General features: G+C 43.7%; 1 protein-coding gene across 1 annotated transcript in view; it reads right to left on the reverse strand.

Moving 5' to 3' along the window:
• Nucleotides 1-1,683: 1,683 nt before the first annotated feature.
• Nucleotides 1,684-20,943, reverse strand: part of HTR3B (5-hydroxytryptamine receptor 3B) — a 37,345-nt gene continuing 18,085 nt past the window's right edge. The window contains exons 3-9 of the mRNA XM_030829334.1: nt 12,886-12,930; nt 12,447-12,556; nt 11,855-12,024; nt 11,218-11,375; nt 5,102-5,312; nt 3,531-3,713; nt 1,684-2,334 (exon numbers count right to left, since the gene is read on the reverse strand). Of these exons, the coding sequence (XP_030685194.1) occupies nt 2,099-2,334; nt 3,531-3,713; nt 5,102-5,312; nt 11,218-11,375; nt 11,855-12,024; nt 12,447-12,556; nt 12,886-12,930 (1,113 nt within the window). The 3' untranslated portion in view covers nt 1,684-2,098. The remainder of the gene's footprint in view (nt 2,335-3,530; nt 3,714-5,101; nt 5,313-11,217; nt 11,376-11,854; nt 12,025-12,446; nt 12,557-12,885; nt 12,931-20,943) is intronic.

The raw sequence follows: 20,943 nt of genomic DNA on the forward strand, positions 1-20,943 counted from the left end.
AGTTACCCAAGTGCCAGGGTGACCAGGACTCTCCTGTTCTGGATGGGTGAGTGTAGACATAGATGGGAAGCTAAGTGGCCGTCAGGACTGTGATGGTTAATTTTATGTGTCAACATAGCTAGACCATGATACACAGATATTTAGTCAAACTTTATTCTATATGTTTCCAGGAAGGTAATTTTTAGATGAGATTAACACTTAAATCAGTAGACTTTGAGTAGAGCAGATTACTGGCTATAATATCGTGGACCTCATCCAATCAGTTGAAGGCCTTAGTAGAAAAAGACTCACCTTCCTGGAAGAAAAGGAAATTCTGCCACTTTTGGACTCAAACTGCAACTCTTCCCCAGGCCTCCAGCCTGCCAGCCTACTCTGCAGATTCTGGACTTCCTAAACCTCCAGAATCACTAGTGTTATGGGCTGAAATATGTCCCCTCTGTCTGCTGCCCACTCCCCAACATTCATATGTTGACATCCTAACCCCTAGTACTCAGAATATGACTCTTTGAACATAGGGCCTTGAAAAAGTGATTAAGGTTAAAAGAAGTCACTAGGATGGACCCTAAGCCAACAACACTGGTGCCCTTGTTAGAGGAGAAAATCTGGACACAGACATAAGCATGCACAGAGGAAAGGTCATGTGAAAACACAGCAAGAAGTCAGCAGCCTGCAAGCCAAGGAGAGGGCTCAGAAGAAAGCCACCCTGTTTGCACCTTGATCTTAGGCTTCTAGCTTCCAGAGTGGTGAGAAAATAAATCTCTCTTAAAGCTACTTAGTGTATAGTATTTCCTAGCTGACTAGTTCAGAGACAGTGGATTATAACTTCCTTGAAGCAAAGGACCGTCGGCTATGCCTGTCCTCCCACTCCATGCGTTGCCCCTTGTGTGTGGACTAAATGATGTGCTAGACTGGGCTTAGAAGCCTTGGCACCTGCTACTAAAATACAAAAAAATAGCTGGGTGTGGTGGCATGCACCTGTAGTCCCAGCTGCTCAGGAGGCTGAGGCAGGGGAATTGCTTGAACCTAGGAGGCAGAGGTTGCAGTGAGCCAAGATCACGCCACTGCACTCAAATCTGGTGACAGCGCAAGATTCTGCCTCAAAAAAAAAAAAAAAAAAAAAAGAGAGAGATAGAGAGAAGCCTTGGCACCTGGGTTCTCTCCAGTGGGGATGCACTGCTGAGGAGGCACAGGAAGACGGTGGAGGCAGTGGACTTAGCTGGGAAGTGGTAACAAGAGCCTCAGAAGGGGAGGGATATGGCAGGAATTTTATGTTCTGGTTGGTTGGTACCAGGTTGACCATGGGAATCACATCAAATGAATAATAACCTGTGCTGACTTATTTTGTATTCTCTGGTGTGCCTAACATAATGCCTAGGACTTAATACTCAATAAAGGTTTTGTTGAATGGGTGACTGAATAAATGGCCAAGGCAGGGCTGGAAGATGGAGCCATCTTACACTTTTTTAAAAACTGCTTAAGCATACATAAAGGCAAGCGTGTGCCTAGAAATCTTCTGGAAGAAATTACTAACAGTGGTTACTTTGGGTGAGTGGACTGGGATAAGAAGGAAAGTTTACTTTTTTACTGTATACTCATACTGCTTATACATTTTCATGAACATATGATTCCTGGGTCACACAGCAGACTATTAAGTGTATGAAGCTGGACTCAATGGAGAGGCAATGATGGCAGAAAGCCTTTTATTTTATTTTTTTTGAGACAGGGTCTTGCTCTGTCGCCCAGGCTGCAGTGGTGCAATCATGGCTTACTGCAGCCTTGAAATCCTGGGCTCAAGCAATCCTCCCACCTCAACCTCCCAAGTAGCTGAGAGTACAGGCATGAGCCACTATGCTCAGCTATTTATTTATTTATTTATTTATTTATTTATTTACTGGTAGAGATGCAGTCTCACTATGTTGCCCTGGCTGGTCTCGAACTCCTGGGCTCAAGCAATCCTCCTGCTGTGGCCCCCCAAAGCACTGGGACTATAGGCAAGAGCCACCACACCCGACCCAGAAAGCTTTTTAACCCACTATTATTCCCTGTCTTCTCTCTTCTAAGTGCCAGCACAATTATTGAGATCAGAACACTTCAGTCTTCACACACCACCCCACAGTGCCCAGAGGGAGCACAGAGTGATGGCGTAGAGCCCCAGCATGAAAAGGTAGCTTCGGAAGAGCAGTCGGTCAAAGTGGGACAAGAGGACCAACCACTCTGCCTCCTGTTGGTCTGTCTGGTCCTGAGTTTGGAGGTAGTTGCTGATAGATTGAAGCTGCGACCAGACTTCCTTCAGGGTTCCTGGCTGGGCCAGGTGCTCTCCATACAGCGAGGACTCTGTGTGATGGAGGAAAACACCCTGGGTGAGCCAGGGACTACCAAGACCCACCTGGACTTTCTCTTGAAGCTGATGGCCTCATCCTTCAAGGAAAGTTGTAGGTGAAACTGAGCAGTGGGTTGTGTTTGGGTTGGCTACTCTCCCCACCCGATTAGGCGAGGCAAAGTTGTACTGCAGGAAGCCTCAGAGAACACGTCAGAGCTGTATTATGTAAGCAGGGTGTATGTGTGCTAGATCCATTCAGGAGATTTTCTGAGCTAGAGGTCAGCCCATATGGACTCAGTAGGAGTTTTCGGGGCTGGGATGATTCTTATACTTGTTCACATTAAGCAACTAGAACCTAAATGTACACAAGCTCCGTGTATGCATGTGTGCACGTGCATGCCAGCACTGTGCTATTCTGAAATCAATGGCTCTGTCACTTTGGGTAATTGGTTAAAACTGGGGATAAAAACAAACAAACAGGCCAGGCATGGTGGGCTCACACCTGTAAATCCCAGCACTCTGGGAGGCCGAGGTGGGCGGATCACCTGAGGTCAGGAGTTTGAGATCAGCCTGGCCAACATGGTGAAACCCCGTCTCTACTAAAAATACAAAATACCCTATAAAATTAGGCCAGCGGCCAGGTCAATGGTGGCCTACAAAAAACACGCCTATAGTCCCAGCATGGACTACTTGGGAGAGGCCTGAGGGCAGGGAGAATATGAGCTTGGAGCCCTGGGAGGAGGCAGGAGGCTGCAGTGAGCAGAGATTGTGCCACTGCGTTCAAGCCTGGGCGACAGAGCGAGACTCCGTCAAAACAAAGAGTAACTGAGGGCCTGAACTTCAAGCCAAAATTAGACTTTCAGCTGAGCGCAGTGGCTCACACCTGCAATCGCAGCACTTTGGGTGGCAAAGGAGGGAAGATCGCCTGAGCCTAGGAGTTCGAGACCAGCCTGTGCAACATGGCAAAACCCTGTCTCAGAAAACCAAACCAAAACAAACAACAAAACAACAAAATGAGACTTTCTAGAAAGCCAGAGGGAGGCAGCCTTCAGTCTCCAGAGAGATAACATAAAATGCCACACCCAGGCTAAGAAGCAGTTGTTTTAGGTTTTTCACATAGGCCAACGCAATACCTAGTACATCACCAACAGGAATGAATTTTTAAGGTGATCAATCCAGACAGGAGAGAAACACAAAGCTTCTCACACACCTGTTACCACAGCACGCTGGGCCCTGGGTTCCACTCCAGGCCTGTCAGCATCAGTGTCCCCCCGAAGGCACAAGAAGGGCTGCTCCTGTCCACCACGCTGCTCATCGTGGAGGAATTTGACCAACACGATGGACTTAGCTAAGCTGAGAACCAAGAAGGCCATGCAGATGGTGAAGAAGTGCCCTGAGAGAAGCCAGAAGAGGGGCAGTTAGCCTCCAGTCTGAAATGCAGCATCAGATTTTTTTGTTTTCTTTAGGGACAGGGTCTTGCTCTATTGCCCAAGCTGGAGTGCAGTGGTGCAATCATGGCTCACTGTAGCCTTAACCTATTGGGCTGAAGTGATTCTCCCTCCTCAGCCTCCTGAATAGGTGGGACTACAGGCACACACCACCACACAAGGCTAATTTTTTTTATTTTTTGTAGAGATAAGGCCTTATGGCCGGACGTGGTGGCTCATGCCTGTAATCCCAACACTTTGGGAGGCTGAGGTGGGCAGATCACAAGGTCAGGAGATCGAGACCATCCTGGCCAACATAGTGAAACCCCGTCTCTACTAAAATACAAAAAATTAGCTGGGCATGGTGGCGGGCACCTATAGTCCCAGCTACTCCAGAGGCTGAGGCAGGAAAATCGCTTGAACCCAGGAGGCGGAGGTTGCAATAAGCCAAGATTGCGCCACTGCCCTCCAGCCTGGAGACAACAGCAAGACTCCATCTCAAAAAAAAAAGAGAGAGAGCGAGAGAGATAAGGCCTCACTATGTTGTCTTGAACTCTTGGGCTCAAGCAATCCTCCTGCCTCAGCCTCCCAAAGGGTTGTGATTATGGGTGTGAGCCACTGCATCTGGCTTGCTCTTTTTTTTTTTCCTTCCTTCCCTCCTTCCTTCCTTCCTTCTTTTCTCTCTTTCTCTCTTTATTTTTCTCTCTTTCTCTCCCCTCCCCTCCCCTTCCCTTCCCTTCTTGCTCTGTCACCCAGGCTGGAGTGCAGTGGTGGGATCATAGCTCCCTGCAGACTCAAACTTTTAGACGCAAGCAATCCTCCTGCCTCAGCTTCCTGAATAGCTGAAATCAATGACTCAGTCACTTTGGGTAACTGGTTGAAATTGGGGATAAAAACAAACAAACAGGCCAGGCATGGTGGGCTCATGCCTATAATCCCAGCACTCTGGGAGGCCGAGGTGGGCGGATCACCTGAGGTCAGGAGTTCAAGACCAGCCTGGCCAACATCGTGAAACCCCGTCTCTACTAAAAATACAAAAAATTAGCTGGGTGTAGTGGTGTGCACCTATAATCCCAGCTACTCGGGAGGCTGAGGCAGGAGAATCGCTTGGGCCCAGGAGGCGGAGGTTGTAGTGAGTACACACTGAACGCCCTATTGATTTTTTAAATTATTAGTAGAGATAAGTTCTTGCTATGTTGCCTAGGCTGGTCTTGAACTCCTGAGCTGAAGTGATCCTCCCACCTTGGCCTCCCAAAGTGCTGATATTACGGGTGTGAGCCACCATGCCTGGCCAGCATCAGATCTTTCCAGGTGTCATGTAAGATGAGTGTCCAGTGACCCCGAGGCTGCTTACCAATCAGAGGGGTGCTCCCTACACTCCGCGGCACCTGGTTGGACATGTTGACCCTGAAGACGGTATAGCCCACCAGCACACTGGTCTTGAACACAATCCTGGCTCGGCAGTTGGGTGGCAGGTAGAAGCTCCCCAGGTCCACCAGCATGAGAAAGATGCTAGGAATCAGCAGACTCACGACATAGACCAGGGGGTGCCTGCGCATCACCACCTGGCCAGGAACAAGCGGTCTGATGAAAAGAGGATCTAGGCCAACAGACTCAGATTTGGCCAAATTCATAGCCAGCAATGCTCCCCAAAGTCCCAACGTTTTTGCGTAATGTGAAAAATCTGTCTAATTTATCTTAGAAATATGTTTCAGGTTACTTTTTGGTTTAGAAAAGAGAAGAAAAATCCTTTAAGTTTTACACAGAGCTAATATTAATATTATTAATAGTTATAATAAGGAGGGAGGGGGGAGGGACAGCATTAGGAGATATACCTAATGCTAAATGACGAGTTAATGGGTGCAGCAAACCAACACGGCACATGGATACATATGTAACAAACCTGCACATTGTGCACATGTACCCTAAAACCTAAAGTATAATAATTAAAAAAAAATAGTTGTAATGAGGAGCAGCAGCTAGCATTTACTTACCACTTGCTGTGTGCCAGGCACCAGACTCGGTGGCTCATAAACTTAACTTACTCAGTCTTCACAACTTTAAGGGCTGGGTATCATTAACTTCATTTTACAAACAAGGAAACTGAGTTTCAAAGAGGTTGAATTCCTTGTTTAAACTCACACAGCTGGTAAGTGAGAAACTGTTTTGAAACTAAAATCTTCCTTCTGAAACCACTTATTATGCAATATATTGTATTACTTTTGTGTGTGTGACGGAGTTTCGCTCTTGTTGCCCAGGCTGGAGTGCAATGGCACGATCTCAGCTCAACCTCTACCTCCCAGGCTCAAGAAATTCTCCTGCCTCACCCTCTCAAGTAGCTGGGACTACAGGTGTGCGCCACCAAGCCTGGCTTATTTTTTGTATTTTTAGTAGAGATGGGGTTCCTTTTTTTTGAGATGGAGTCTCGCTGTGTCGCCCAGGCTGGAGTGCAGTGGCGTGATCTCGGCTCACTGCAAGCTCCACTAGAGATGGGGTTTCACCATGTTGGCCAGGCTGGTCTTGAACTCCTGACCTCAGGTGATCCCCCTGCCTCGACCTCCCAAAATGCTGGGATTACAGGTGTGAGCCACCGCACCTGGCCTATTGTATTACTCCCTCAGAATGCCCAGAAGGAACCAACCCTGCCCAAGTCTTGATTTCAGATTTATAGCCTACAGAACTGCCAGAAAATGAATTTCTGTTGTTTTGAGCCACTCAGTTTGGGGTACTTTGTTATGGCAGCCTTGTGTCACTAATACACGTGACCTGCCAAGTAATGCACAGTGGGCAAATGGCAAAGAATGGACCAGAATATACTGCACTGCCTTTAGTTGTATGTCAGCATGATATAGGATTAGGCACATAGTTTCTGGAGTCAAGTTGCCTGGGTTCAAGTCCAGGCTCCACCAGTCACCTTGCAGCCTCCTGTAAGTTACTTAACTTCTCTGCACCTCAATTCATTTATTTGTAAAAATGCAGATACTTGGAGCACCCATCTCCTAGGGATGTGAGGATTATAGGTACAAACTTTAAAATGGTGCCTGGCATAGAGTAAGTGCTCAGCTTTGTGGTTATTGCTATTATGTCTCCCTGGGCAGATTTTGTGGATCTGTGATAGATGTCGGGAACCTTCATTTGTTCATCTTTATGTCCTAAGTGTTCACCATGGAGCCTGGCACACGGGAAGAACTCAAAAGATGTTCATTGAATTGTATTGGAGTCTGGTAGCAGCGCTACTTTTAGTTCCAATATAATGGAAGTGTGGAGTTAGCCCGAATGGAGGCTACCCTCTTGAGGTCAGTCTTTCTGAGGGCAACATCTCTGCGGATCATGCAAGGAGCAGTGACTCCTGCTTCTGCTGAGTAGAGGGCATGTCGCCTCCTCAGTGAGACACTGCTCTCTGCAAAACTGCCCCTACATACAGCCTATCATTTCTAATGGACTAAAGGAGCTGGTGCCTTTAAATTCCACAGAAAGGGAAGAAAAAGCACTTTAGTTTCAGTCCGTGTTCCCCATTAGACACCCTTCAGGTGTTAGCAATATTATGCCACAATTTCATTATCCATTAAAGCCAGGTAATAATAAGTACACAAAGGTATTTGGAGCCTATTGATGTTAATGAAAGAGATCAATCTAATTCCGAATGTGTGTGTGGAGAGCTCCTTGGAGATGGAATAGGCCCCAAGGTTAGCCTGTAATTGCCTTGTTGATGGTAGACCCCACCAGTACTCAGTTTTGCATGACCGTCTTTATGACACAGCTGGAATTTTGACGCCTAGACTCCACTTCATACAGAAGAGCCCATTTCCCTCCTCTCCAAAGCCCCTCCCAGCATTCCCAACTCAGATGCACAGGAAAGTTGCTGCCATTTAAGCACTGGAGTCAGAGTTTCTTGGATCTAGACTATGGGTTGCGCTGGATTAGCAGAAAGTCAGTCCGTGATTCCCACATCACTTGAGTGACCCAGAAAGGATATCTAGGGCTCTAAATTCTCTCTCTCCCTCTCTCTCTCTCTCTCATATGATCTGCTGGCACTTAGAGGGATCTTGATCTTCTATCAAGTTTATGAGCTGCATTCAATAAGTATCTCAACACAGTTACTCTACCTAATCTAGAAAAAAAATTATAACAGGAAAAGAGGATAAATGAAGTACCTTTCTTTCCCAAATGCCCCCTTTGCATTTTCTAGGACACCCTGTAGGCACCCCAATTCCTGCTCAAATAAACACGTTACTCGGTGTGAGGATATCTGTGGTTGGGCTCGGTTTAGTTTCCACAGCTGTCCACTCTTTTCCATCCAACATGAGTTCCTAAATTGTATTCCTACCTCCTCCCACTTCTACCCTCATTCTTTAAAGAAAAAAAAAACCACTGTCATGCAAAATCAAATGCTCACCCTGCTGTTTCTGGGAACCAGCACCTCCAATAATATATTGGAGGAAACCTCCCCTCCCATGGCTGCTGGACCGGGTCCCAGGCTGTACACAGACATCTTTGTAGGGAGAAGTGCCTGTGCTCTGGGCTCCCTGTGGAATGTAGCCTGACTCCAAAGCACCCGTGGTGTCCTCTGATAAACAATTTGTGTCCCAGAGTCGGCAGCTATGATTGCACATTAGCTGAAACTCATGGGGCGTCCGGAGCACTTGATGTAGTATAAATGGCAGCAGTGTACCTCAGGCCAAGGGCAAGGATGAATTTAGAATAGATTATTGCTTCTCCTCACTTCCCTACCTGTCCCCAACCTCCCGCTGGGCAGCCTGGACTGAGATACAGCCGGCGAGTAGATTAAGAGGAGATGGTACTTTGCTGTCAGGACGCTGGCAGGTCCAGTGTTGGCATAATAGAATCAGGCTCTGAATTTCACAACACTGGCCAAGGGCTGTTGAAGGAAACCCAGGTGACTTGGTTGCTAAATTCAGAGTGGGATGTCTGGTATGGAGTAAGAGAATGAGCCTAGGCGCTGTGCACAGAGCACAAATGCATGGAGGCTGAGCGAGGTTGGGAGGCAGAAAACTGTGATCGTCACCGAATCCACTCTTAGTCTTTCTAAAGCTGCAGAATTGCTCCTGAGTCTGGCTTCCTGCCCCACCAAATATGATCTGTGACTCTACTCAGGATTCTCTCCCTACTCTGCTCCTGAGGACCAGGGCGGAAGCCAGCCCTGCTAGACAACCCACGTCCACCCCCAGGGCAAAAGGACCCATGGAAAACTTCCAAGAGCATGAAATCAAATTGCACCTGCCTCCAGCACACTTCCACTTCAACACGTACCCAGGGGGGAAGCATGGCAGTGAGGAGAGCAGAGGAACTGGACCATGGCTCTGAGATCCAGGGAAGCCTCCCTTCCATTAAACAATCTTCTCACTGTCTCTGTTCATCATAATTAAAATGGAGATAGTATATAGAAAACCTTCAGCTGCTGTTGACGAATTAACATTTAGGGTGAAGGAGGGTGACATGTAACTACAAATAATAGCTGGTCTATGGAGAGAGAGAGAGAATGTGTTTGTGTGTGTGTGTGTGTGCACGTGTGCCTGTGCATGCAAGCACATGCCCTTGTTTACCTGCCCCATCTCTTTCCTGTGTTTGTCTCCTTCGTGCAGTGTAGGTAATGGTGTGTGCAGTGTTCTCAGGAGTGCTTGGTAGGTGACTATGTTCCACCTTGCATGTGCTACTCCTTCACATTTCCCTTTAATGCTCTCCATTATTCGGGCTGCATTAATAATGTTTGTGGGCTGATATCTTTAAAATTAATGAGGTGTTTACTCCTAGCCAAGAAACTCATTGAAATTTAAAAAAAAAAAAAAAAAAAAAAGCTTGCTTGCTTTCCTTCCCTTTTCCTTACAAGAAAAGTGGACAAACAGGCCACAATGCAAGCTTTGCTTAAAACCAAGCAGAATTCTAGGCAAGATCCCAAAGCCCACCATCAGAGGAGGGTATGAGTTGCGATTAACTACTAGCCAGCATTATACATCAGTCAGGTTCAAACCACAACTGTGTCTAAGAGGCCCAGATTTAACAAGAGCTTTGGTGGAAAGCTGTATACACCTTTAACCAATTGAGGGATACCTGTAAGCTCAATAATAGTTTCTTTCTTTCTTTCTTTCTTTCTCTTTCTTTCTTTCTTTCTTTCCTTCTTTCCTGCTTTCCTTCTTTCCCCTTCCTTCTTTCCTTCCTTCCTTCCCTCCTTCCTTCCTTCCTTTCTTTTCTTTTGACAGAGTCTCCCTCTGTCACCCAGGCTGGAGTGCAGTGGTACGATCTTTGCTTACTGCAACCTCCACCTCCCAGGTTCAAGCAATTCTCATGCGCACACCACTACGCCCAGCAAGTTTTTGTATTTTTAGTAAAGATGGGGTTTTGCCATGTTGGCCAGACTAGTCTCGAACTCCTGACCTCAAACGATCTGCCCGCCTTGGCCTCCCAAAGTTCTGGGACTACAGGCATGAGCCACCACATTCAGAGAATGATAGTTTCTTTCATCACCTCCCCTTAGCATATCTATTATACCAGAGCACCTTAGTCTAGTCTAAATTTTCCTTCTTATTCCAAAGGTATATTTTTGGGATAATTCATCTTGTGTGCAGTCCTGACTTGCCTGTGGTTTCTATTTTTCAACTGAATCCATTACTTGGCATGAAGGACCACCATTCCCTCACTACCACTACCACTAGCTGACTTTTTGCAGAAAAGAAGAATGCACTGCTGAATACTAATGATGTAGTTTACCAGTTGTGTGAAATTGCTGCAGACCACATATCAAAACAGTTTCCCAGGGGGCCAAAGAAGGGACAATGGCTGCCTCTGGAGTACAAATCAGCGGGCTTCACTGTCCTGTACCCCACCATCCCCCAGTTTCATGCCGGACAAATTTCCCTATGAACAATGCAGCCAAGGGCTGCATCGGAGGAGTGTGGGTTCCCATCATAATTTTGAGGGGTTTAATTGTTCCCTCTGATCCAGAAGCTACCAGTGGTCTCTGTGGGTCTTATTGGCTAATCCCTTAAGATATTCAAGTTAATAATATTATCATATTATGCATCTGCATCTGGAATTAGTTGATAACTTACTCAATAAAAATAATAGGACAATAATGTTGATGAGATAGTCTTCCCAATTTGTTGTTGTTGTATGTGGGTTTGTCTGTGTTTTTTCTGGGTAGCAATTAGAAGCCATAATGTGAGTATGTGTGGAAAGATTGGAGGATTCCTGCTGTAGGGCATGCTTCAGGCCTCTGGTGTCTGAATACCAGGCCTCTGGTGTCTGTTATCTTCCGGAGGGGCCCAGCATCTCCCACTGAACCTCTGCTCTGTGAAATGCTGGAATGTGGGTGGATGCTCAGAGCCCGCTGAAGTCCCTGTTCTTGGGTGATAATGAATGAGAACATGCAATAGAGCAGAAACTCCTTGGCCCAAGAGAGAGGCCAAAGGCTGTGGAGAAGCAGGCAACAGGGACAGGTAGTAAAGAACGTACATTAAACTGAATCTGTGCAAATCCTCCAGTGCTGCTCTGCAGGATGCTGTATGTGGAGGACACAGATAGAAGTTCCCACTCACTGTCATTCAAAAACGCCTTTTTGTCATGCTTAATGTCTTCTGGGCTCCTCAGAAAGGCCAGGTCTACGTCTTCCACTGCAAACAACACAAACACTTGACTTTCCCAGAGAGAAAGAGATGCCAACATCCACCCACTTTTCCAGCTCCCAGTTCGAATCCTTCCTCGTTCTCCTGCCCGCATAGGCACAGTCTCCTTGGCCTTATTTGAATTAGGGGGTAGGGATGTGGAACAAAATCTTTCTAGTCATAAAAAAACAACAACTGTGAATTTACGGCTTGGAATACACTCTCTGTAGAATGATGGAGCTTGCCCGCGATTTCTATAGTATTATCCATGGCAGTAGAGGCCTAACACTGTATTTCCAAAACAACTGCGGTGGGCTACAGCATCATACTTGGTCTGGATTACAGCAGGAGCCAAAAAACTGCAAGAAGAGATTCCAATTTTTAAATAGCCAATTATCTGCAAGAATAAAATAGACCTGAAGGATAGTATAATATCATTTCACCTACGTGCACCAACCTAGCATTGATGGGTATCTCTCATGGTTTACCTGTGTGCAGAATGCTCTTGAAGGTTAGGCTGCAATTCTGGACATCAAATGGAAAAGCATATGTCTCTAAACTGCATGCGGAGACCACCTGGATGGGCTTATAGTTCTCAATGGTCCCAGATGAGTTCACATAAACATAGGGAAGGTCAGGGGATCTTTCAATGTCCACACTATATGAAACACAAGAGAACTTGTTGTCACAGAGAGGATGTTGGTCATTTCAAAACATAGGCTGATTAGGAGATAGTAGTGACCATGAGGTCCAGGACCAGCCTAGCCCTGCAAAAACAGAATCACATTTTCCATGAGACGATTCACCCTGGTGAAGATGAGCTTTTCAGTGACAGCCTCGTAAGTTAACTCATTCGCTGCTATAACAACACAGACATAATGAGTAACCTCAACATTAGTAACCAGATCTGTATCTTAAATAATGTGAACCCATGGCACTTCTAACCTGAATAGTCCCAACAATATGCTCCCCTTCAACTTGAGAAGCAAAAATGAGCAACACTGACTGAAAGTAAGCAGCAACTGGCCTGACTATACCAAGCAGTCTGAACCCCACAGAAATACACACCAGCACACTTACAACTCATTGATGATGATATCAGGGGCCCAGATGGCACTTAGAGGTAGGGAGATCTCTCTAATCTCATCAAACATGCTGGAGTTCCAGGATAAAAATTCATCATTCCAGACCTGTTAGGAGTAGCCAAAAAGAAAACTTATCAAGATGGGGCAATGTCTGCCTCGCTAAAGAACTAAAGAGGCGTTTGGATTAATAATCCAATTTATCAGCCTCTTGGTTCTATCTGTTAGGAGAAAGGACTTCCCATCTGAATCCTAAAGATGGTAGTCCCAACCAGAAACCAGGGCCATACATCTTAAATGAATTATAATAAATTAGGTCTGCTGCAGATCTAAGGAACCATAAATATAAAGATAATACCTATTTCTTAAATAACTATATTTTGCAGCAGATCCAGATCAGGAGTGCAATATATTTAGAAGAAAACATAATTATTTACCTCTCGGTACCATACACTTGTCTTTAATATTTGATTCTCTGCATCCTGCAAGGCAAAAAGAAAATCCACACTAAATCTTAGAATGTCAATAAATCAAAGGCCAATTCAGCAGTAAGGAAATTCAGAAGAAGAAAATCAAATTTAACCAAATAATGCTGATATTAAAAACATTACCTAGACTCTTCAACACCTAGGTATTCTCAGTTCTTACTTATTATGCACACCTGTCACTATGAGCTTTACTACATTATCTACAACAAAATGGCACTTTGCCTGCCCTTGACATCTTGAATGATTTGCTAATCTCTTTCCCAGTCTAATTAGTTACTCTACCATTAATCAAACTAAAAAATGTTATGTAGTCTTAGTAATTTTGAGCTAAAAAGATGAGACCAAGCTTTGATTTGTAATCAAGATATTATTCATAATCTTTCAATGAGTGTTAGCTCAACTGTTACTGGCAGCCATTCCTGTTAAGTTACCGTATGTTTGGATTTCTCTGCTTATAAAACAGACTGAATGAGCTTATTATAAATGAAATATATTTTAGATGATATAATACATGTGATTTCCCATGTCTGCAATGAGTCCATGATATTTTTAAAAGACCCCCAAAAACAGCAATTTAAAAAACCCTCCTGGCTGGGCACGGTGGTTCATCCCTGTGATTCCCATTTTTGGAGGCCAAGACAGGAGGATTGCCTGAGCCCTGGAGTTTGAGACCAGCCTGGGCAACACATTGAGAGTCTGTCTCTACAAAAAAATTAAAAATTAGCCAGGTGTGCTGGCACACACCTAGTGGTCCCAGCTACTTGGAAGGCTGAGGTGGAAAGATTGCTTAAGTCCAGGAGGTCAAGATTGCAGTGGGCCAGCACTCCAGCCTAGGTGACAGAGAGAGACTCTGTCTCAAAAAATAAAGAAAAAGAAAGAAAAAAGAAAAAAACCCTCACCAATTTTTTTCATATCTAATCTAGTAAAGAACATTCTGAAACTCAGATGTTCTTAGGAATATTTTAAAAAGGGATATCTCACACCGTATATAAACATTAACTCAGAATGAATCATACACCCAAATGTAAGAGCTTAAACTATAAAACTCTTAAAAGAAACCATAGGAATAAGTAAATCTTCATGACTTTGAATTAGGCAATGGTTTCTTAGACATGACAACAAGAGAAAAATAAATGAGACTTCATCAAAATTAAAAACTTTTGTGCTTTAAAGAACACCATCAAGAAATGAAAAAGACAACCCACAGAATGAGACAAAATATTTCCAAATCACATATCCACTAAGAGGCTTGTATCCAGGATATAAAGAACTCCTGCAACTCAACAACAACAAAAGACAAGCAGCCCTGTTTAAAAATGGGTGAGGCCGGGCGCAGTGGCTCACGCCTGTAATCCCAGCACTTTGGGAGGCCGAGGCGGGTGGATCACGAGCTCAGGAGATGGAGACCATCCTGGCTAACACGGCAAAACCCCATCTCTACTAAAAAATACAAAAATTAGCCGGGTATGGTGGCGGGCGCCTGTAGTCCCAACTACTCGGGAGGCTGAGGCAGGAGAATGGAATGAACCCAGGAGGCGGAGCTTGCAGTGAGCCCAGATCCTGCCACTGCACTCCAGCCTGGGTGACAGAGTGAGACTCCGTCTCTAAAAAATAAAAATGGGCGAGGGACTTGAATAGACATCTCTCTAAAGTAGATATACAAATGACCAATAAGCACATTAAAAGATGCTCGAGGTCACTGCTATGGGCCAAACTGTGTCTCCCCAAAACCCATATGTTGAAACCCTAACTTCCAAGGTGTCCATATTTGGAGACAGGGCTTATAGGGAGTAATTAAGGTTAAATGACGTCATAGGAATAGGATCCTAATCTCATAGGATTGGTGGCCTTATAAGACAAGGAAGAGAGAAAGATCTCTCTCTACCATGTGAGTATACGGTGAAAAGGTGACCATCTGAAAGTCAGAAAGTGGGCTCTCACCAAGAACCAAATCAGCCAGAACCTGATGTTGGACTCCCAGCCTCCAGAACTGTGAGAAATAAATTTCTGTTTTTATGCTACTTAGTCTGTGGTATTTGTTATGGCAGCCCGAACTTCCTAATACAATCACTAATCATTAGGGAAAAGCAAATCATCAAAACCACAATGAGATACAAACTCACACTCATTAGAATGGCTACTGTTTTTTAAAAAGCAGAAAATAACAAGTGTTGGTGAGGATGGGGAGAAATTGGAACCCTTGTGCACTGTTGGTGGAAATGTAAAATGGTGCAGCTGCTGTGGAAAACAGTATGGCACTTTCTTAAAAAGTTAAAGATGAAATTACCATATAATCCAGCAATTCCACTTCTGAGTACACACCCAAGAGAACTGAAAGCAGGGGCTTGGACAGGTATTTATACACACATGTTCACAGCAGCATTATTCACAATAGCCAAGGGGTAGAAGCAACCCAAGTGTCCATCAACAGATGAATAGATAAGCAAAATGTGGACTATACATAAATTGGAATATTATTCAACCTTAGAAAGGAGGGAAATTCTACGGCCGGGCGCAGTGGCTCACGCCTGTAATCCCAGCACTTTGGGAGGCCGAGGCGGGCGGATCACTTGAGGTCAGGTGTTTGAGACCAGCCTAGCCATCATGGTGAAACCCCGTCTCTACTAAAAATACAAAAATTAGCCAGGAGTGGTAGCGCACACCTGTAATCCCAACCACAAGGGAGGCTGAGGCAGGAGAATTGCTTGATCCCAGGGGCAGAGGTTGCAGTGAGCCGAGATTGCGCCACTGCACTCCAGCCTGGGCAACAGAATGATACTCCGTCTCAACAAAAAAAAAAAAAAAAAAAAAAGGAAGGAAGGAAATTCTGACATATGTTACAACATGGATGAACCTTGAGAACATGATGCTAAGTGAAATAAGCCAGTCACAGAAGGACAAATACTGCCTGATCCACTTAAATGAGGTACCTAGAGTACTGAAATTCATAGAGACCGAAAATAGAATGAGTTGCTGGAGTGAAGGAAGGGAAAGTTATCGTTGAATGGATAAAGAGTTTCAGTTTTCACTGTTCACAATAGCAAAAACATGGAATCAACCCAAATGCCCATCAATGATACACTGGATAAAGAAAATGGGGTACATATATACTATGGAATACTATGCAGCCATAAAAAAGAATGAGCTCATGTCCTTTGCAGGGGCATGGATGGAGCTGGAAGCCATTACCCTCAGCAAACTAACACAGGAAGAGAAAACCAAACACCACATGTTCTCACTCATAAGTGGGAGCTGAACAATGAGAACACATGGACACAGGGAGGGGAGCAACACACACTGGGGCCTGTCAGGGTAGGGTTGTGGGGAAGGAGAGCATCAGGAAAAATAGCTAATGCATGCTGAGCTTAATACCTAGATGATGGGCTGATAGGTGCAGCAAACCATGGCACACGTTTACCTACGTAACAAACATGCACATCCTGCACATGTATCCTGGAACTTAAAATTAATTTTACAAAAAAGAGAAAACAGGGCCGGGTACGGTGACTCACGCCTTGTAATCCCAGCACTTTGGGAGGCCAAGGTGGGACCGGAGGTTAGGAGTTCAAGACTAGCCTGGCCCATGAAACCCCGTCTCTACTAAAAATACAAAAATTAGCCAAGCTTAGTGGCACGTGCCTGTCATTCCAGCTACTCGGGAGGCTGAGGTAGGAGAATCACTTGAACCCAGGAGGTAGAGGTTGTAGTGAGCTGAGATTGAGTCACTGCTCTCCAGCCTGGGCAACAAAGCGAGACTCTGTCTCAAAAAAAAAAAAAAAGGAAAGAAAAAACATATACTCTAAAATACATTTGTCCAGAATATCAGTTCTATAAGAAAACATGTGCAGAGAAAAGTAAAAATTAGCAGCGATGGTTGTTTTTATAATTTGAATTATGTGAATTTTTTCCTCTATAGTATTGTATTCTTCTGTATTTTCTACATATCTACAATAAGCATATTATAATCAGGAAAAACATTAGTATTATTTTTGAAGTTACCAAGCTGTCCCACAAAGAAATATGAATGGCCAGTAATCACATGAAAATGTTTAACCTCAGTAGTAATAAAAGAAGGAAAGAATGCTCAAAAAAAAAATAAGAGTTTCAGTTTTGCAAGATGAAAGGAGTTCTGGAGACTGAATCATGGTGATGGTAACACAAGAATGTGAATGTACTTAATGCCACTGAACTGTATGCTTAAAAAAGGTAAAGATGATAAATTTTATGTTGCGTATTTTATGACAAGTAAAAATGATAATACAAAGTGGGTAAAAGATTTGGCTATATATTTCTCCTAAGGAAATATACAAATGGCCAATAAGCACATGAAAAGATGCTCAATATCATTAGTCCCCAGGGAACTGCAAATCAAGACCACGACGAGATACCACTGTATCCTCACTAAGAGAGCTAAAATTAAAAAGATAGACAATAACAAATATTGGCAAGGATGTAGAGAAGTTGGAGCCCTCAAACATTGCTGGCAGGATGATTAAGTGATTCAGTCACTTTGAAAACCAGTCTGGGCTGGGCTCGGTTGCTCACACCTGTAATCCCAGCACTTTGGAAGGCTGAGGCAGGCAGATCACCTGAGGTCAGGAGTTCGAGACCAGTCTGGCCAACATGGTGAAACCCCTGTCTCTACTAAAAATACAAAAATTAGTTGGGTGTGGCAGTGCACACCTGTGATCCCAGCTACTCGCGAGGCTGAGGCACGAGATCACTTGAACCCGGGAGCTGAAGGTTGCAATGAGCCAAGATTGTGCCACTGCATTCCAGCCTGGGTGACAGAGTGAGAGTCTGTCTGAAAAAGAAAAAGGAAAGGAAGGGAAGGGAAAGGAAGGGAGGGAGGGAAGGGGAGGGGAGGGGAGGGAAGGGAAGGGAAGGGAAGGGAAGGGAAGGGAAGGGAGGAAGGGAAGGGAAGGGAAAGCAGTCTGGTATTTACTTAAAAGGTTAAACATACATTTATCATATAATGCAACAATTCTACTCAGAAGTATATAACCATGAGAACTGAAGACATAAGTCTATACAAAAAACCTGTATAAAAATATTCATAGCAGCATTATTTGTGATAGTTAAAAAGTGAAACCAATATAAACACCTATCAACTGATGAGTGGATAAGCAAAATGTGATATATCCATACAATCGATTATACAGCAATAAAAAGTAATAAAATACTGATGCATGTGACAACATGTATGAACTTTGAAAGCATGCTAAGTGAAAGAAATCAGTCATAAGAGGCCATTTATGGTATGATTCCACTTATATAATATGTCTAGAACAGGCAAATCTATAGAAACAAAAAGTAGATGAGTGTTTGCCTAGGGCTGCTGGGGGTGGAATGTGAGGTGTGACTGCTAATGGATATAGGGCTTCTTTTTGAGGTGATAAAAATGTTCTGAAATTAGATAGTGGTGATGGTTGCATAACTCTGAATATACTAAAAAACACTGAATTGTGTACTTTAAATTGGTGAATTTTGTGGTTGAATTAAATCTCAAAAAAAACTGCTATTTTAAAAAATGTATTAATAAAGAAAAGGACAACCATTTTTGAAGACATTTCCAGTAAATTTATAAGAAGGCTGATGCATACTATTAAAGAACTCTCCTTGAACTCATTTTTTTTCATTTCTTTCCATGTATAATCCATCACTAAAAACTGCATCCTTAAAAGAGAATAAAAGGATAAAAAACACAAGATGAAGAAATAGTAAATAAGATGTGTAAGACCAGCCTGGCCAACATGCTGAAACCCCGTCTCTACTAAAAATACAAAAATTAGCTGGGCATGGTGGTGGGAGCCTGTAATCCCAGCTGCTTTGGAGGCTGAGGTAGAAGAATCGTTTGAACCCAGGAGGCGGAGGTTGCAGTGAGCCGAGATGGCACCACTGCACTCCAGTCTGGGCGACAGAACGAGCCTCTGCCTCAAAAAAAAAAAAAAAAAAAAAATACGTAAAACATTTCCCTTGCTGATTTAGGTTCAAAGCTCAAGAGTCACTTAGGTAACATTTGTATTTCTGTAACATTTAGTACAATACCAAATTTCAGTATATAAAAGTGTTTAGGAAGTTGATGGCATGAAATCAACTAACAGCTCTGGTTTCCTCCCCAGAACTGGGTATATGAAATTAATTGTCCAATTATCCAGCCACATAAAAATCCATATTCTTTGTGCACAGGGTCAAGACTATGTACTACTCTGGAGAATTCAGGTTGGGTAGGGAATCAGAAGGCACCACTGATATTATAGTGCATGTTGATGGTGCTCCTGGAATTGTGCAGTATACAGACTACACAGTGGCTCTGCGCCAGGTGGCATCATTTGAAAGAGAAACAAGAAACTTTTTAAAATTTCCCCTTTTTATAATCAAGAAAGCAAATTCTACCAAATAAGCATTATTCTTTCTCTTTGAGAAAGAGCAGGCATTCGGAGCACATAGATACGTAGTCGCCCTGCTTTAGTGGTTCAACAAAGCCTGGTCTGAGTGAACTTGCTCTACAGATATTTATGGAATTTAAATAGATACTTGGGAAAGGCAAGTTTTAAAGTAGTATAAAAAGTGAAAAGCTTGAATTCCCAAGTATTTCCCCAAGGAACAGCTTGGACCAGATGGACCACAGGGGACTCCCAGACAAGACTGGCTCAACAGGAGTCCTGGTGACTGAAAAAAAAGCCTCTAATGAGAGCTCGAGATTAGGTGAACCACTTCTTTGCTTTTTTTATTTTTATTTTTTTATTTTTTTGAGACAAGGTCTTGCTTTGTTGCCCAAGCTGGGGTGCAGTGGCATAATCATAGCTCACTGCAGCCTCAACCTCCCAGGCCCAAGTGATCCTCCCATTTTAGCTTCCCAAGTAGCTGGGACCACAGATGTGCAACGCCATGCCTAGCTAATTAATTTATCATTTTTAATTTTTGTAGAAACAGGGTGGTGCTATGTTGCCCAGGTTGGTCTCAAGTTCCTGGACTCAAGCAGTCCTCCCACCTTGGCCTCCCAAAGTGCTAGGATTATAGGTGTGAGCCACCGTGCCCAGCCTTCTTTGCAAATTTTACCAACTGAGAGATCATGAAATAAATTATGTCTCACCCACTAAAGCACAAAAGGTTCCATTCAAGGCTTGGTTGCAATCAATGAGGTTCCCCACAAATCGAAAGAAAAAAAAGTTCAAAATGCAGTTTATATCACTGAGATATATAGTAATTGACTATGCTTTCACAAGACATACATTTTTACGTCTATTCAATGTTCTTACCAGTTTGTTTATCACTGTCATACCCCGTGAATGTGCCTCATTGATTCAGTCATACGGCTGGGAGGAGGGTCTCTGTTTTCATGTTTCATTTCACTATCATTTTATCCAGTTGATTCTTCTTAACTGCCATATTGATGCCTTAGCTTGTTTTTCGCTTCTTGCCCATTGCTTTGCCACATTACATATAACAATGATGTTAAGAATTTTTTTCTAACACTTTATGGGGGTGGTTGAGAGGATTCGTCATTCAGCCCTGAAGAACACAATGTCAAAAAGTATTTTGAGGCTAAAACGAAAATCTTTTTTTGTCAAAGGAAACAAGTTTCTCAATGCCAGCTGGTGAACATAATTGGTTCTCTGGTGGCATTATTCACAGCTTTTCCCTCTGTGTATCTCGCCCCGTTTTTTTTCTTTAGATACCTTCCATCTTGCTTGTTAAAAGCAAAGGATATTTCAGAGAATTGGAATTCATTAGTCTTCCTAACAGAGGGAGTCTATTTAGATCTAAATTGGTGGTTAGCAAATATACAGATAATTCCCCTACATTCTTATTTATCTTTTCCAGTTCCGGAGACTATAGAAACAGATGCCTCAACGTCTGGCTGGGAGGCTCTAGTCAATGGACTGGAATACAAAGGTATCTGGGATTCGGAATTGACAAAACTCAATAGAAACAAATTGAAACTCTTCACTGTTGAGTAGATTATCTCTATAATCAGATTTCCCTAAGGTACTCATAATACCC

The sequence above is a fragment of the Nomascus leucogenys genome, chromosome 15 (assembly GCF_006542625.1).
Source record: "Nomascus leucogenys isolate Asia chromosome 15, Asia_NLE_v1, whole genome shotgun sequence".
Lineage (NCBI taxonomy): Eukaryota > Metazoa > Chordata > Mammalia > Primates > Hylobatidae > Nomascus > Nomascus leucogenys.